The 18,666-nt window shown below is 42.2% G+C and overlaps 1 protein-coding gene across 2 annotated transcripts in view; it reads right to left on the minus strand.

Moving 5' to 3' along the window:
• Positions 1–5,317: 5,317 nt before the first annotated feature.
• LOC144696155 (uncharacterized) overlaps positions 5,318–18,666 on the minus strand; it is a 220,931-nt gene continuing 207,582 nt past the window's right edge. For both annotated transcript variants that reach the window (XM_078567509.1, XM_078567510.1), the window contains exon 7: positions 5,318–9,556. In XM_078567509.1, the coding sequence (XP_078423635.1) occupies positions 9,507–9,556 (50 nt within the window). In that variant the 3' untranslated portion in view covers positions 5,318–9,506. The remainder of the gene's footprint in view (positions 9,557–18,666) is intronic.

The raw sequence follows: 18,666 nt of genomic DNA on the forward strand, positions 1-18,666 counted from the left end.
CATTTGTGAGATAGGCAGAACATCTTTTTGGCTTGACAGCAGCATCCTGTTAGTGGAGAATATCGCACATGTTGCTACTGCATAGTAGCAGCGTGGAACAGCTAGCTTCACCTGTTGCTCACAGTTTTGAGATACTTTGCCCTTCCAGGGTAATCTGAGGTAGACTGGGCACTTTTCAGGGCCAAAAGTGACGGCCTTAGGCCCGTTCATAAGTGTGTGTGATATACAATGTGAAATGATCTGAACTGGGTGGCCATTATCCTGCAGGATGCCTTTGATGCCCCTATTTCAGCATCAAGCTTGCATGGTGAGCAAATAGCTTGGGCCCTATTTACAAGGTTGCCGATAAGGCCAATCTTATAGCTTGTGGAACTGTAAGAATCCCAACATGTATATTGAGCGGTGAAGGTAGGATTGTGGTAGACCACGGTAGAGAACCCCCTGGCAGATTTCTCAACTAATTTATGGTGGCTGACATGTTTCAAACGGGTAGTATTTATGGTGTGGTCATCTATTGAAACACTATAGTGGCATAAACAGATCAAATCGAAAAATGAAAGAAATTTGTGCACCTCAGACCTAGTGTAGCGTAGGGCACAGCGTAAATTAGTAACCCTATCACCAATCTGTTCAATCAGAAAGCTTCAACAATAGTCTTTTTTCAGCAAGAAATAAGTTGAAATAAACCACATAACACTTCTGGAGCGCAAAGTATCAAGGTTGGAAGTGTCTAGTTCAAAGCATAACACTAGTCACTTAGCATTTTGAAATCTAGCAATTTCAATATCCCTTATTAAAATATAAAATATTTTCCTTTTTCCCAGTTGATGCACATTTAAAATTTTGCCAACAAGTCTGTTTGTTTACTATTATATACAATGTACAACATAGAAACAAGGCCCTCAGTCCTACTGCTCCGTACTGGGGTTTATGCTCCACATGAGCTTCTTCACACCCTCTTCATCTCACCTTATCAGCACACCTTCCTACTCTTTCCTCTTGCGTATATTAATCTAGCTTCTATTAAAACATGTCTCTTTTATTCACCTCAACTACTCCCTGTGGTAGTGAGTTTCATATTCTCCCTACTCTCTAGATAAAGAAATTCCTCCTGAATTCCCAATTGGATTTATCTTATTAATGAGCGAGCACACCATGGCACCTAGTTTCTAATTCCCTCAAGTGGAAATATCATGTGTGTGTGTGTATTCCATCAAATCCTTTCACCATTGCAAAGACTTCCAACCAGTTTGTCACCTAGCCCTCCACTTTGTGAAAATAAATGATTTCTAATATTAGCAGAAAAAGTCACTGGATGTGATATTTATTGAACTGTTGGCTGACCCCATGGAGTATGAGTGATACAGTCCCTCATATGTTGTTGGGTCAGGTCAGTCAATCTGAAAAGGACAACATTCAAGGAATTTATTTCACCTCCTGATTTACTCTTTTGAAACTTGAGTGTGTGCAGCCCAACATAACGAGCTTGCATTTTAAAAATACGCCAACTCTTGAGGAATGATTTAGAGGAAGATTCAACCCAGGCATTTTTACAGAAATGATTGGTTTACCATTCCCTCCTCCCCACCCCTGCCCAAAAAAAACCTTCAAGAATTTTCCATCTTCCCTACTGTATCTTGCAACCAGCTAGTTAAGGAACTGGAGCAGCAACCCAGAATTCAGGGCCAGAAATATCCCCCCCCGTTGGTGGGGAGGTTGTGCAGAGGCAGGTGAGGGCGGGCACGAACCCGATCAGCGCCCCCGATTGGGGCTGTCCTGCCATTTTACGTGGGTGGGCCAATTAAGGCCCGCCCATCGTGACTCGGGCCCGGAAGCGCTGAGCGCTCCCTGTGCGGGTGGGCGGGGGGGGGAGATTCCCTGAGTGGTTCCCTGTGTTCACAGAGATCTCCTGAGGCACGGAGGTGCCAACTTGGCTGCGCGCCTGTCGAACTGACAATCTAAATGACGCTTGGTGACGTGGGGATGCACGCCCGACATCACCGCATGTCATTTTACACGTCGGAGAGTGGGCCCCGCCACCCCCCCCCCCCGACAGGAAAATGCTGCCCCAAGAGTTCAAATCCTATATCAAGCCGCAAAATTGAATATAAATTTGGTAATTTGTGGGTCAGCATTAGAAAGATCTGAAAGCTGTTGGATTGTTTTAAAAGCTCAACTGATTCTTGGGTCCAAAGTGGATGACCTCACATTGAACTCCATTTACCATAGTTTTGTTTCTAAGTCCCTTTGTGAATTCTACCTCCTACCTGCACCACACATAATTCTCTATTCCTTCATCCAAGCCATTAGCGTAGTGTATAGTGAAAAGATCATGCCACAGGGTTGGTCCCTTGGAAACGGCACATGTCACATCCTGTCAACCAGCGTACCCATTTATCCTGCCTGTCTGTCTGTCTCCTACCTTCCTGGCCTATTTCCCGATCCATATTATTGCTAATAATCTCATGTGGAGCCTCATCAAATGCTCTCTGGAAGCCCATTATAGAAACATCAACAGATATTTTATTATCTAATTCTTAATGGCCTTCTCAAAAACTCAACTGGATTAGTTATTCGATGCTCCAGTTACTCTATATCCTTAATATCAGCTCCCTGACAGGCTTCTCAGGTCAATCAGAAATAAGTAGAACTTGTGCCCTCACCAACATCATCTGCATCCTTGGGACAAATAGAAAATTAATTAAAAATACAACAGTTTTACAATCGATGCTATTCACCTCCTCATTAAACTCAGCTTCACTCTGAGTATGTTCCATGTGCAAATGGACAGGAAGCTCTCCAACATGTCAGCTGCTACTTTACAAATGAAAAAAACTAGAGCATGTCCAATCAGCACTTGTGTTTGGGAACATTACAACTGAACCTAATCATTCCCTTTAGTCTACACCCTGGCTGGTCACCAGGAGTGATCAGGAGCAGTAAAACTGGCTAAGTTTCCCTTCAGCATCTAGAACCGTTGAACAATTGTAACAATTGTTGCTGCCTCAACAAAAAAAATCAGCCAACTGGGGTCAGGCTAAGGATGAAAATGAGTGTTCCTTCCTGCTGTGGACCATATTTGGTGCTTCAAGTGGGTTCAAGCCCCACTCCAGAGACTTAAGCACAAGGTCCAGGCTAACACTCCAGGACAGTACTGACAACCAAAGGTTGTCTTTCAGTTGAGATATTAAATCAAAACCCTGTCTGCCTTCACAAATGGAGCTAAAAATAATATCCCATGGCATTATTTTGCAGGAGAGCAGGGGAGTTCTCCCCAGTGTTTTGGCCAATATTTATCCCTCAACCAGCATAAACAGATTATCTGGTCATTTTCACATTGCTATTTGTGGGAGCTTGCTGTGCACAATATAATTACCATTCTTCCTACATTACACTTCAAAAGTACTCCTCAACTGTAAATCACTTTGGGACATCCTGAGGTCAAAGGCACAAGAGAAATGCAAGTCTTTCCTTTTTCATTCCTATCGAATTTGTTTGGCAGAAAATGGAGTTTCCTACATAACTGATTTCAATGTTTTTCTCCATTCTACTGTTCCTCTCCCAAAGACAATAACTCTTGATATGGTTCCGCAAATGGAGGTTGTCCTCCAATTCCTCATCCAATGGCCATTCTTCAGGTCTGATTGTAGATATTGAACATCTGGGTTACTGACTGTGGGGGCATCAGAGTCAAGCCTAAACCAGTATTCATCCAAGCTCCATATATTTACCCTTTTAACAGTGGGGTGGTGGTGGGGGGGGGGGGGGGGGGGGGGGGCGTGCAGCAGTCAAACCCTAGCCAGTTTCCCCCTTCTTTGCCTGAAAATACAGAGACCTACCAACCAACCAACTCCAAAAAGGAATTAATGCCTTAAGTCTAAACAATGTGCCAGAGGCTGGAGGTTAAGAGGCAATAGTTTCATCTTTGACTTTGTCCTCTCTACAAGGACAAATGTTTAAAAAAAAAGCAAATCTTTCTGGACTCTATGATGGCATTTGACCTGATAGCAGGTACAGTAAGGAAATCGTGTCATTTCTTTAAAAGGTCTGTGGAATCTATAATTGATTTTAAGAATGTTTGAAATGGACTTTTAAGAGTTTGCATCAATTGTAAAGGGGTCAATTGTCATTTTCTTGGATAATGAGAAATACTGGTCCATGCAACTGGAGACCCTTGATCTTGAAGCAGTGCCAACAGGGAGTTAAGAAACAGACACCATGTGGCTGTCAGACACAAGGGAAGCTACAAACAGACAAGCTGCAGGGTGAAGGCACAGGTGCAACACACAAGCAGAGACAGAGACCGAAAGAGAGGAACATAGAATTCTTGTGAGAAAAAGCAATTCACTCTCAAAGAGGTCAGTTTTTCTGTTTAGCAGAGAAGACAGGAGCTGTTGGAGGCACTGAGGGAGCTGGTTAAGAAGGTCTAAAACCTGGAAAGCTGTGTGAATAGCTCAGACGCTAACAAGCTGGGTCTTTTCCCAGAAGTGGCCAAACCATGAAGCGGGGTGTTATTGGTTGGTCAGTTGAAAAGGAATTCTGGAAAGTTAAACCATCAGGACTATCATGACCCAAAGGAGAGAGGGTCTGTACAAGCATGCCTTGCTGATGATAATCATACCCATGAAACACAACGGTGAAAGTTGCTGTTGGAGAGGATTGCTGACTTACCTTACACGAATGAAGAACAGCATATTGTAGAACTGTGTAACTATTTAGTGCCACATCTGTGTACGAAGTGATGTGAATGCTTGTGGTTGTGTAAGATGTGTTTTCATTGTATCAACTAAATAAATTGAAATTTACCTTTTCATTTGAAGTATAATTTTCCTGTTAATTATTGTATAATTTGCATTGGTTCTGATTCATGTTAAAGTAAAAAGCTATAAAGTGGAATTTTGTTGGTAATTTCTTCATTTGGGAGTTAGTCATTCAGTAAATTTAGTTATTTTGGTTTACAGGTCTCCTCAGAGGGATGGAAAAAACTCTTGTCTGGCCAATATTTAATTAAAAATTCTCCCAAAGTTGCTACGAAATGTAAATTTCAGATATGCACCTATAAAAACCCAGGAAATGTCTGGAACAATGCAGAAGTAGATCTATTTTAAAATTCCAATGACAAATCCTTCTATTTAATTCAAGAGTTAAGCTGACAAGGATATTAATCACTTCAGGGGTTAATGGCATTCAATTAATGCAATTTTATTAATTTCCAATCTTTTGCAGGATCATATACACATGGGCAGGGTGAACACAGACTATTGTCTTTTTTTCCCATCTTAAAATGTTCAAAATAGACACATGAAAATGAGACAGGTTGAAAATTCATTCACTAATTTATTAACAGTAAAGAAATATATATATAGATATGTCATTGCACTAGTAATATTTTCCTAAAAAAACTTTGAAAATCATACTTTATACCCTTAAGTGATTAAGTTCAATTATTAAGGCCATAGCCCATGTTAATGACCAACTAGGCTGCAATTAAAATGCAGTGTCAGTGTGCAGTACGTCCTTATTCCTTTGCATTCACACTGCAGTTAAGATTCATAAAATTGGCAGTACAGATACATATTTCAGAATAAGGGAATGAGGGAGCTGGGCGACAATGTCTCCATTTGAACCAAATCATCATTATAATAGCATGGTTATCTACAAAAGGAACAAACATTAAGCTTATTCAAGTTGATTATTTATGTAACAAATATGAACATACTTTGTGATCCAATCAACAGGAGCTTGTGACTTGCAGTTCAAAGGGCCCTGAACATTCGTGATTGTGGTGTTCAAGAAAACCTCTTGTTTAAAATATACAATTCCTTTGGTTTGGCTTCATGATTTACACCATCTCCCATTTGCCTTATTAAAACAATGGCATACAGCTCACGCTGCTGCTCAGGTACACCCTCCAGGGCTGTCCGTTTAGTTTGCAATTTGGCTGTTGATTCATTTACCAGCTCGCTCAACCCGGTCTGGGAAGTTTAATTCAAGGTTAAAACTGCAATTACAATTCTTGGCCAGTGCAGAAAGTGAAACAAAGAATATCAAACAATTTTCAACATTTACATTGTAATATACACCTATGGAACCCTTCCCATATCCCTGGTTACAGCAGGAAAGTAGGAAGCCTCATTAGTACAAAGATTCAAAATCTAGAGAGCTAATGAATACTGAGTGTTCTTTCATTGTGAAGAATCATTGTACCCTACTGGCACTTATGGTGCTGATAATTTAGGAATTTTTCACAACTCATAAGAACTTCCACTGCCAAAGCAGGTGTCCTACACTGTATGGAGCACATGTGACAAGGTCCCAGAAAGTTTCCAGTAAAAAAGAGAGACTGGGTTCTTGTAAAGGAAACTAATGGGCCACAATGAATTAACGATTTAGGAGTAAAAGAATATGTCTGAAAGACTTAATGCAGCATAGATTTAGGATTGTGGAAGTGAGTTTGTAAATGTACCCTGAGAGATTGTGGAATTAAATCTCAACTTTGGAGCACAGTAATGTGGCAAAATGCAGGTCATTTTCTTCCCCCCACCCCAAACTCAAACTGACCTGTTGGCCTGTAAACAGTTTGGAAATATACACACACAATTTGGATTCAGCTATTCGACAATGCTCCACTTCTGCTTTGTAAATAGGCATTTATACTGAAGAAAATAAAAATTAAATTTTAAATTAATTTATATAAGCCAAATATTGTCTTGTTAGAATGTATTTCTCTCTTTGCAAGCATGCGTTTTAAAGAAATTAAAAGCTGGCCAGTGTGAGGCCCCTTTAAGGGCTAGTAACAAAAATCAGGTTCTTTGATTAATTCTAGTGCTCTGATAAAGCTGTGATAACTCCAAAGCACCTTTTCTATTTCTCTTTGCAAAAATAGTCGTCATCTTCAATGAGCAAACATTTTACAAAAACAAACCTATCAAGCTAGAAAAATTGAAACCTGATAAGTTTAGAATTGTTCCCAGTGATGTACCACATAGCTGTTTAATGATCGATCGATTACTGAACATGAATATTAAGAATGTGTATGATACTGTAAAGTAATTACACATTTCCAGGTAAAATTTGGCAGTGAGTGTATTCCATTGCAATGTGTTAAAATCAATGTAATGATGATTACCTTGTTTCCAATCAACACTTTGATTTGCAGTAGGAACAGAAAAGTACAGAGTTGTATTTTACACGGTAGGCATTTCACAGAGCAACTACACATTAATGTGGGGCAAGTGCACAAATATTAAACTAAAGGATTTCATTGTGGGACAATCTCGAACAGTGCTATTATTGTTTAGAGGACTGGTGCAAGTTTTTTTTTGAAATCCAATCATTGAAAGATTAAATCAAATTCATACTCAATGTGAAGCTAACTCACCAAAAGAACCAAACAACAAGAAAATAAGTCATGTAGAACAGGGCTTCAGGGGATCATTTTAAAAATGTAATTTTCCAGGTGGCATCACCAGACTGATACTTTCAGTGGATGACCATTAAACCAAAAGATATTTTTTAAGGCAGGTCATGGCTGAGTTCTTAGTTGCCTGCTTTACATTAGCAGATAATGGTTGAGAAGTGTGTTTCTCCTGCAGACAAGTGGAGGGGAACTGGGAAAAAGAAAGTGCAAAGTTTGAAAAGTGCAAAGTTTCAGCAGAGCAAATTTAACCTGATCCTGCCCAGTGTGTGTCTGCAAAGGGGAAGACAGGTGAGCATAGAGCAACTTCTATACTGATTTCCCCCCCTCCTTTCCTTAACTGTGACAGCTTTAGGAAGAACTCACCCACATTGGAAAGGAGCTTGTTCAGCCAGTTCAGATATCACGGCTTCGTTAAAATGAAAGTGAACAGTATTATAAAATTTCAAGAACTATGCGACTATACTGAGTACATGGTGCACGTTAACTGGAGTGCTTGCAGAAAGCTTTGGAATGACAAAGAAAAATCAGCAGATTGTCCTACTCTATTTGAAAAGACCCAAAGATAATTCAATGTTCTCATGTGAGACTCCCGAAATAAAGCTAGCATGTCATTCATTCCAACAAAACTCAAATAAACTTGACATCCAGCAATGATTAAGAATATTGTACAAATAAATCAGCAGAAATGGAATGGAAAACCTCTTCATGAAGGGTTGGAGAAATGAGATGTATTAATCATGTTAAATTATTTGTGATAGGCATATAGATTTCAGCCAGTTCTAACTCCTGAAATGTGATCTATTTTCACTTGGCAACTAACTCCCAAGAACCAGTCAACTAAAGGCTCAAAATTTGCACATTACAAACATGAATCAAAACTCTTGCTCAGCTACTTCCTATGGCAACTTAGCTTTGGGTCCACTGAGAAAGTAAAAATCTTCACCACTGTCCTATTGTCCTTTCTCAAACATAGAACTGCATGGAATGAAATTGGTGTTATAACCCAGTGATGATTATAAAACACCTTCAATTCAATGGTTACCTTTGAGCCTGACTTCATTACCCAATGAACTATTAGCAAAATAGGACCTGCAGTGACTCAATTAGGTTACATCTAACCAGCTCCTGAGCTGGATTGCTGGCTGAAAGAGGAGCCATTTTGACAGAAAAGGAAAATTGGATCTTGTAGCTTTTTCCCATTGCTCCAAATCAATGTGAAACCATAAAAGGAAATCAATGCCCAGATCATCCTGCCTTTGCATGCTGAAGCAGCTCAGGTTAGAGATGCACTGTCACCTTCAAAATAAAGAGATTGAGGGAGGGGGAAAGAAAACAAATGATAGGCAACTTGTGAAAGCCAAATCATAGCCTGGATCTTGGTAAATGTGGCTACTGTTCATTTAGCAGGAGAGTGTTAACATAATCTATTTACACTGTCAAAAACACTAGCGCAAGGCAGCAAAGTGGCTTCTTGATTGAGATCATTGGAAAGATGCTCTCAGATTTCTTTTTTTTCCTTTTTTTTGATGCTGCTTTCAAGTTATTAGTAGCCTTTCTGCGTCATAAGTTAATGAAGAGAATACATTTCTAAATTACTGCTGGTTGTTGATTCACAAATAAAGCAACCCCAAATCCCCTCATTTTATACAATAAGTGTGCTTCCTACTGATTCTTAAACTTATTAGTTGTTTAGACAAGAAAACATTATATGCTCAATAACAAATTAACAGTCTCAAACCATCTTCTGTAACAAGCATCTTGCTGCTTTCCAAGCCATAGCATTCCATGTCCAGAAGGTGGCGGTACAATTGCACAATCCAGAATGACTCAGAAATGATAGTTCTCCGGCCACCTTCCTAAAGGCCATTAATCTCAGACTGTAATATTAATACAGTCTTTCAGTCACAGTACAAAGTAAATGGTGCAGTGCCACAGGCAAATGTAGACATTTTTTGCATTATCAAGGCCATTATTTTATCAGCAGAAAGGTTTTTCTTAAGCATTGTTTATTTTGGATTTTGTCTTCCAAGATGGGTACATTCGGCCTTTAGCTCAGCAAGACCCTGAGGATTGATGCCCAAACTCTTCAGTTACCCTGATGCAGAGCCAGCTGTCCATTTCCTGTCTCCGGTTTCCCTACATTTAGGAAGAAAAGAAGTTTTAGGTCACAACTATCAACAGAAAATAATTGATAAGTCAAAACTCTTAAACACAACCTTTCATTTCATGCAAAAACATTTGGAATTTAGAGTTGAAATTTCAGAGGAATTTATTACTGAATGTTTTGACCCTGGCCTATAAAAGCATAATCCAGTTTAACTGAAGATTCTAAAACAGGCTCCTCCTAATGGGTCAAGCAAATTTCCTCCATTTACTGCCTCTTCACAACTGTTCAAAATGCAATCTGATTTTTAGAACAACAGAATGACTTGACAAAGACTCTACAGTTTTTTTTTAAAACTGTGGATGGAGAGATGTTTCTACCAGTTTCCCAGCAATTTTTAATTCTTTCATGGGATGTGGGCATCGCTGGCAAGGTCAGCATTTGTTGCCCATCCCTAATTGCCCTTGAACTGAGGGACTTGCTCGGCCATTTCAGAGGGCAGTTAAGAGTCAACCACATTGCTGTGGGTCTGGAGTCACATGTAGGCCAGACCAGGTAAGGATGGCAGATTTCCCTACCTAAAGGATATTAGTGAATCAGATGGGATTTTATAACAATCGACAGTAGTTTCATGGTTACCATTACTGAGATTAGCTTTCAATTTAATTGAATCAAAATTTCACCAGTTTCCATGGTTGGATTTGAACCCATGTCCTCAGAACATTAGCTTGGGCCCCTGAATTACTGGTCCAGTGACATTACCATGATGTCACCATCACCCCATGAAGGATTCTGCATTTTTACCTATTTATCCCACTCTCCTCTGAAATACACAGAGATCAAAGTTCCTGATGGCTGCAAAGGGCAAAGGCAGGACCCAGGTTTACAACAATCCCATTTGCAGTGCCAAAGTCTGCTCTGGGGGATGGTGAAGGGAAGCCAACAGGTTTTCAGACTGCAGGACTCATCAGATGATCCTAACCCCATTCCCACAGTTAGGTGGGAGGGGGTGGGGGGGGGGGAGAGAGAGAGAGAGAGAGTCATAAACCATCACTTAGGGGAGATAGAAGTTAGCTTAAGTGCTCTGCTCCTGAAAGCCAGGCCAGAGACAGAGGGAGAGAAGTTGGGGTTTCCTGATCAGTATAGCTTAACCTTTCCATGCATACAGTGTTGAACTAGACAGTGAAGGTCACTGACTGGCTTTATATTGCAGATTTATTACTTTAATTTAAACTCCACCAGCTGCCATGAGGAGATTTAAACCCATGTGCCCAGGACATTAGCCTGAGCATTAGTCCAGTGATATCACCACTGCACTACCAGCTCCCCTAGTTCATTGGGAAGGAACAGTAGGTTAGATAAAAATAGAATTGTTCTGAAGTTTACAGGTTTCTGTAACTACATGGAAAATAAAACATCAATAGTTTGGCAAATTGTCCCTCATCATTTCATTACTGAACTTAATTTCATGTTGTGGCTAAACACAATCCAACCTTCAAATCATCTTCTGAAATGATTCCAACACATACTCAGCTGTGGGTCACAATGTACAGTGTAGTAAGTGTATGAGAGTTAATTTAAGTGAGTTTTGTGCTGGATTTATACAGAAAACTCAAAGGATTTAAGGTTAGCTTTATTCCACGATCTGGCTGACAAACTGTCTTCCCACACACAAAGGGCAGAATTTTCTGTCTGTCGGGTGGGTGGGCCCGACCCAATCTCCGGCGGGCGGGGAGCTGATCCCTGCCGGAGAAGTGGGCCCCGCTGCCATTTTACGTGGGTGGGCCAATTAAGGCCCGCCCAGCGTGACGCCCGGCGGGAAGCGCTATGTGCTCCCTGTGCGGGTGGGGATTCCCCAAATGCGAGAGTGCGCTGTTTCACGCATGCGCACGGAGGAGTGCACATCTCCCTGAGGCTAAGTGCTGCCTCAGGGAGATCGCTTACACTTGTACAAACGTTAAAAATGGAAAAATTTAAAAATCCTTAACATGTCCCCCTCATGTGACAATGTCACACAAGATGGGACATGTTAATAAATTTCACTAAAACTTTATTTAAGTTTTTTAAACCCGACATGAAACATCATCCCGCTGCTGGATGAGGTTTCATGTTTTCTCTATTTGCCGCCGGGGCTCCTGGCCTGTCCGCCAACCTTAAGGTTGGACGGGCAGGTCCTTTAATTGTTCTAATTGTCCTGTCAATGGCCTCAATTGGCCATTGACAGGTCGGCGGGCGGACAGCTGATCGCACTGTGCCCCTGCCTTCCTGAAGATTTAAATGGGGCGGGATGATGTCAGGGGTTCCGCCCGACATCATCCGCCTCATTTTGTGCGTCGACGAGTGGGCCCCGCCCCCTGCTCACCGACAGCAAAATTCAGCCCCTTGTGTCTGTGGTGCCATGTAACAACAAACGATAACAGAGCTATAAACGTACATATAAAAAACCTCCTCGACTCACTGCTTTAAATTGTTCTAACATTAGCCATGTCTTTGTCTCAGACCCATCCTGCTGAAACCCACATCCACACTTTTCACCTCTAAACTCAACTATTCCGATCTTCGCCTGCTGGCCTCCCATCTGCTATAAACTTAAATTCCTTAAAATCCTGCTGTTGCTCACCTATTATCCCTGTCCTTGCCAAACTACATTGGTTCCCAGTCCAACAGCCTAACATCCAATTTAAAAATATCATTCTCAAATTGAAATCCACTCATGGCCTTGATGTCCACTCCCCCGACCCTCTGTCGACTCACACCCCAACCCCACAATCCTCTCACTCTGGGATCTTGTGCATTCTGCTCCTTTCTCCACTCGCTCCAGAAGTGTCTGTGCCATCAAGAATTTCAGCACCAATGCCGCAAAATTCCCGATGACTATTCCTTTAAAGCTTCTTTAAAACCCAGCCCATGGAAGCTTTCGGTCACCCATTCGAAAATCCCATCCTTTGGCCTGAAGGTCACTTTTTTGTTTCAGAGAACTGGGAAGCAACATGGAAACATTTTCTATATTAAAGGCACAGTGTGTATGCAAGTTAATTAAATTGTATATTTTCACTACTCCTCTCACTAGTGTACCCTGTGCAAACTGCTGCAGTTTATCCAACAGATGCAAAGAGGAAAACTAACACATTAAATCTCTTGCACAAATTAAAGAAATGCCTGTACAATCTTCAAAGAAACTGTTTTTAAACTTCAAAGATCATCCACATGTTGGGCCATTCCAGAAAATTCCAAAAACAACAGGTTTAGCTGCCAAGTTGGGACTTAATCATAGCTTTTGCAAAATGGGAATTTAGAAGTATATAACTGATGTGAGGAGGATTAGGAACAGGGAGATGGCAGCAATGGCAACATCGTGGTATTACTGGACTAGTAATCCAGAGACTCAGGATAATCTCCCCTTGACATTCATACCATTACCATCAATGAATCCCCCACTATCAACATCCTGGGGGTTACCATTGACCAGAAACTGAACTGGACTAGCCATATAAATACTGTGGCTACAAGAGTAGGTCAGAGGCTAGGAATCCTGCGGCAAGCAACTCACCTCCTGACTCCCCAAAGCCTGTCTACCATCTACAAGGCACAAGTCAGGAGTGTGATGGAATATTCCCCACTTGCCTGGATGAGTGCGGCTCCAGCAACACTCAAGAAGCTTGACACCATCCAGGACAAAGCAGCCCACTTGACTGGCACCACATCCACAAATATTCACTCCCTCCACCACTGATGCACAGTGGCAGCAGTGTGTACCATCTACAAGATGCATTGCAGGGATTCACCAAGGGTCCTTCGACAGCACCTTCCAAATCCACAGCCTTTACCAGCTAGAAGGACAAGGGCAGCAGACACATGGGAACACCACCACCTGGAAGTTCCCCTTCAAGTCACTCACCACCCTGACTTGGAAATCTATCACCGTTCCCTTCACTGTCGCTGGGTCAAAATCCTGGAACTCCCTCCCTAACAGCACTGTGAGTGTACCTACACCACATGGACTACAGTGGTTCAAAAAGGCAGCTCACCACCACCTTCTCAAGGGCAATTAGGGATGGGCAATAAACGTTGGCCCAGCCAGCGAAGCCCACATCCCGTGAATGAAGAAGAAAGTAGATTCCATTTTATTCCTATATTGAAAAGGCCATCATCCTCCCTCAGGATGGAAATTAAAACAATTCACTAAAACAGTTTGCATGTAGCAACTGCCACTGGACTGGAGTGGTTTCAATAAGGCGATTTTGCAATTAAATTGTAATACCTTCATCGAGAAACTTCGAGCTGTAGATTTGCATTGCTGTCATAATAAGGATTAAGAGTCAGAATAGATTCTGCATGTTTAATACAAATAGGTGGAGCACCTACCTCAGCAATTATTGCCTTGCCTGCCTCACAAAACTGGTAAAACAGGAAAGATGTGATCAAAATAGAGAGGGTACAGAGGAGATTTATTTACAAGGGTGTTGCCAGGAATGGAGAATTCAGCTATGTGGAAAGATTGGGTAGGCTTAGGTTGTTTTCTTTGGAGCAGAGAAGGCTGAAGGAGATTTAATTGACATGTATGAAATTCTGAGGGGCCAAGATAGAGTGGATTGGAAAGGTCTATTTCTGTTAGCAGGAGGTTAATAACCAGCAGACAGAGTAAAAGTAATTGGTAGAAGGATTAGATGGGAGTAGAGGAGACTGTTTTTTCCCCAGAAGGAAGATTTGCATTTCTAAAGCTCATTTCATGACATTGCGCTTTACAGCCAATCAAATACTTTCAAAGTGTAGCCACTGTTGAAACATAGAAAATGCAGCAGCCAATTTGCATACAGCAAGCTCCCACAAACAGCAATACGATAATGACCAAATGATCTGTTTGTGTGATGTTGATTGGCTAGGACACTGTTCTTTGTTCTCCTTTGAATTAACCCCAAAGAAAAGTACAGCACAGGAACAGGCCCTTCGGCCCTCCAAGCCTGCGCCGATCATATTACCCGTCAACTAAAACATTTTGCACTTCCATGGTCCATATCCCTCTATTCCCATCCTATTCATGTATTTGTCAAGCTGCCTCTTAAACACCACTATCGTACCTGCTTCCACCACCTCCTCTGGCAGCGAATTCCAGACACTCACTACCCTCTGCGTAAAAAACTTGCCCCGCACATCACCTTTATAGTTTTCTTCTCTCACCTTAAATCTATGTCCCCTGATAATTGACTCTTCCACTCTGGGAAAAAGCTTCTGACTATCTACTCTGTCTATGCCACTCATAATTTTGTAAACTTCTATCAAGTCGCCCCTCAATCTCCGTCGCTCTAGTGAGAACAATCCGAGTTTCTCCAACCTCTCCTCATAGCTAATAACCTCCAGACCAGGCAGCATCCTGGTAAACCTCCTCTGCACCCTCTCCAATGCCTCCATATCCTTCTGGTAATGTGGTGGCCAGAATTGCACGCAATATTCCAAGTGTGGCCTAACCAAGGTTATATACAGCTGCAGCATGACTTCCCAGCTTTTATACTCAATACCCCTGCCAATGAAGGCCAGCATGCCATATGCCTTCCTGACTACCTTATCCACCTGCGTTGCCACTTTCAGTGACTTGTGGACCTGTACACCCAGATCCCTCTGCCCGTCGATGCACTTAAGGGTTCTGCCATTTACTGTATAATTCCTGCCTGTATTAGACCTTCCAAAATGCATTACCTCGCATTTGTCCGGATTAAACTCCATCTGCCATTTCTCCGCCCAAGTCTCCAACCGATCTATATCCGGTTGTATTCTTTGACAATCCTCTTCACTATCTGCAACTCCTCCAACCTTAGTGTCGTCTGCAAACTTACTAATTAGCCCAGTTACATTTTCCTCCAAATCATTTATGTATACTACAAACAGCAAAGGTCCCAGCACTGATCCCTGCGGAACTCCACTAGTCACAGCTCTCCATTCAGAAAAGCACCCTTCCACTGCTACACTCTGTCTTCTATGACCAAGCCAATTCTGTATCCATCCTGCCAGCTCACCTCTGATCCCGTGCGACTTTACCTTCTGTACCAGTCTGCCATGAGGGACCTTGTCAAAGGCCTTACTGAAATCCATGTAGATAACATCGACTGCCCTTCCATCGTCGATCATCTTTGTCACTTCCTCGAAAAACTCGATCAAGTTAGTGAGACACGACCTCCCCTTCACAAAACCATGCTGCCTCTCACTAATACGCCCATTTGCTTCCAAATGGTAGTAAATCCTGTCACGAAGAATCTTCTCCAATAATTTCCCTACCACTGACGTAAGGCTCACCGGCCTGTAATTTCCTGGATTATCCCTGCTACCCTTCTTAAACAATGGAACAACATTGGCCATTCTCCAGTCCTCTGGGACCTCACCCGTAGCCAGTGAGGATACAAAGATTTCTGTCAAGGCCCCAGCAATCTCCTCCCTTGCCTCCCTCGGTACTCTGGGGTAACTCCCATCTGGCCCAGGGGACTTATCCACTTTAATATTTTTCAAGACACCTAACACCTCCTCTTTTTTGATCTCAACATGACCCAGGCTATCTACACACTCTTCCCTAGACAAATCGACCGCTAAGTCCTTCTCTTTGGTGAATACTGATGAGAAGTATTCATTTAGTATCTCTCCCACTTTTTCTGGCTCCACACACAGATTCCCACCTCTATCCCTGAGTGGGCCTACCCTTTCCCTGGCTACCCTCTTGCTTTTTACATATGTATAAAAGGCCTTGGGATTTTCCTTAATCCTGGTTGCCAGCGACTTTTCATGACCCCTTTTAGCCCTCCTGACTCCTTGCTCAAGTTTCTTCCTACTTTCTTTGTATTCTCCACGGGCTTCATCTGTTCCCAGCCTTCTAGCCCTTTTGACTAATCTCACAATATCCTTTGTTATCCAAGGTTCCTGAAACTTGCCATGCTTATTATCCTTCATCCTAGCAGGAACATGCCAGTCCTGAATTCTTATCAACTGACGTTTGAAAGCCCCTCCACATGTCAGTTGTTGATTTGCCCTCAAACATCCGCCTCCAGTCTAGATTCCTCAGTTCCTGCCTAATATTGTTATAATTAGTCTTCCCCCAATTAAGCACCTTAACCCGAGGACTCCTGTTATCCTTATCCACCAGTACCTTGAAACTTACTGAATTTATGGTCACTTTCCCCAAAATGCTCTCCTACTGAAACTTCGACCACCTAGCCGGGTTCATTCCCTAATACCAGGTCCAGTATTGCCCCTTCCCTAGTTGGACTATCTACATATTGTCTCAGGAAGCCCTCCTGGATGCACCTTACAAATTCTGCACCATCCAAACCCCTAGCAGTAAGTGATTCCCAGTCAATATAGGGAAAGTTAAAATCACCCACCACAACAACCCTATTGCTTTCACATCTTTCCAAAATCTGCCTACATAACTATTCCTCAATCTCCCACCGGCAATTGGGAGGCCTATAGTAAACCCCCAACATTGTGACTGCACCCTTCCTATTCCGGAGCTCTACCCATATTGCCTCACTGCATGAGCCCAACGAGGTGTCCTCCTGTCGTACAGCTGTGATATTCCCCTTAACCAGCAGTGCAACTCCCCCACCTCTTCTACATCCCTCTCTATCCTGCCTGAAACATCCCCTACTCTTTTTCTACATAATGCCTTGGGAGCTGAGAGGACAGCTGGGACCTTGATTTAACATCCAAAAGCAAAACACTGAGTATGTTGGAAGTCTAAAATGAAAACAGAAAATGCTGGAAATACCGAGCAGGTCTGGCTGCATCTGTGGAGAGAGAGAGAGAGTTGACATTTCAGGTCAATGTCTTATCATCAGAACCTGGTCTGATGGAAGGTCATCAACCTGAAACATGAACTCTTTCTCTCTCCACAGATGCAGCCCAGCCTGCTGAGTATTTCCAGCATTTTCTGTTTTTACCTTGGTTTCAAAAGACAACACCTCTCAACAGTGAAGCGCTCCACTGGAACTGCACTGGAGTCAGGGTAGTGAGGGCCTGGAACTCACTACCTGAAAGGATAATAGAAGCACAAATCCTCATTGCATCCAAAAACACTTGGAAATGCACTTGAAATGTGGTAACCTACAAGGCTCAGGGCCAAGAGCTGTAAAGTGAGATCAGGTCAGCACAAACACGATTGTCTGAATGGCTCCTCACTCTGATTCTATGCAACAGCAGGCACGTTTTTGCCCTGAAAACTGTAAGCCAGTTCACCCAGTGGAGCTGCAGCAGCAGTTTCCTCCCCCCATCCCTCCCCTTGACCGGATATACTTTGCAAAAACACCAGCGACTTTTCAGTAGCTTTCTTTAGTGTACAAGCTGAAATAGTAGAGTGTCAGAAACATGGAGGATGTGACAGATGCATTGTGCTCCCATCTTATGTCCGCACATGGCATTTTCCAGTAATGGTGTGAAAACGGATTGTTTTTAAAAATATTTTTTGGGAATATTGTGTTATTCTGTAAAGAAGGCTGGTCGTCTGTATGCACGCACATATGCGCCTCCCTGTGTACTTGTGTGTGTGTGCACTGCGTTCTCTCTCCGTGTGCATGTGTACTTCTCCGTGTGTGGTAATGTGTGTATACGTGTGTGTGCGTGTGTGTCTGTATGTGCGTGTATCCCTGTGTGGTTGCATGAGTGCACATCTCCATGTGCGTGTGTACATGCTTTCCTGTGACTGAGAGGTGATCGCATTCAAACTTACAAAATACAAGAACATCTTTTTCTAACTTTGTTTCAGGAACTGGACCCAACCAAGAATTCCTCTGTATTGTACTTGCTTTAACTTGTTAACTTTTGTGGGATTATTTACACAAAATTATCAATGGGAACTGCACCTTTAAGAATACTTGCTTGGTTTGCTTGTCAGGGACACAGTGGCTGGAAGGCAATTTTTCTGTTTGCATGTGACTTTTACAGTGACTATGGTTACTGAACCAAACTAGCCTTGAAGGCACCGAATCCAGTTTTTTTTTTAAAGGAATGGAAGTGCTATGGTTACAAAGTGCCTCAGATACAGTGTGTTAGTTTGACCTCTACTCCTCGAAGAATAACGTTTACTGTAAAATCCGGAATATTTTAGTACCACCATGATGCTGATGCTATTTAGAGTCACGTAAACACTAGGTGGAGACAGATC

The sequence above is a fragment of the Cetorhinus maximus genome, chromosome 21 (genome assembly GCF_964194155.1).
Source record: "Cetorhinus maximus chromosome 21, sCetMax3.hap1.1, whole genome shotgun sequence".
Classification (NCBI taxonomy): domain Eukaryota; kingdom Metazoa; phylum Chordata; class Chondrichthyes; order Lamniformes; family Cetorhinidae; genus Cetorhinus; species Cetorhinus maximus.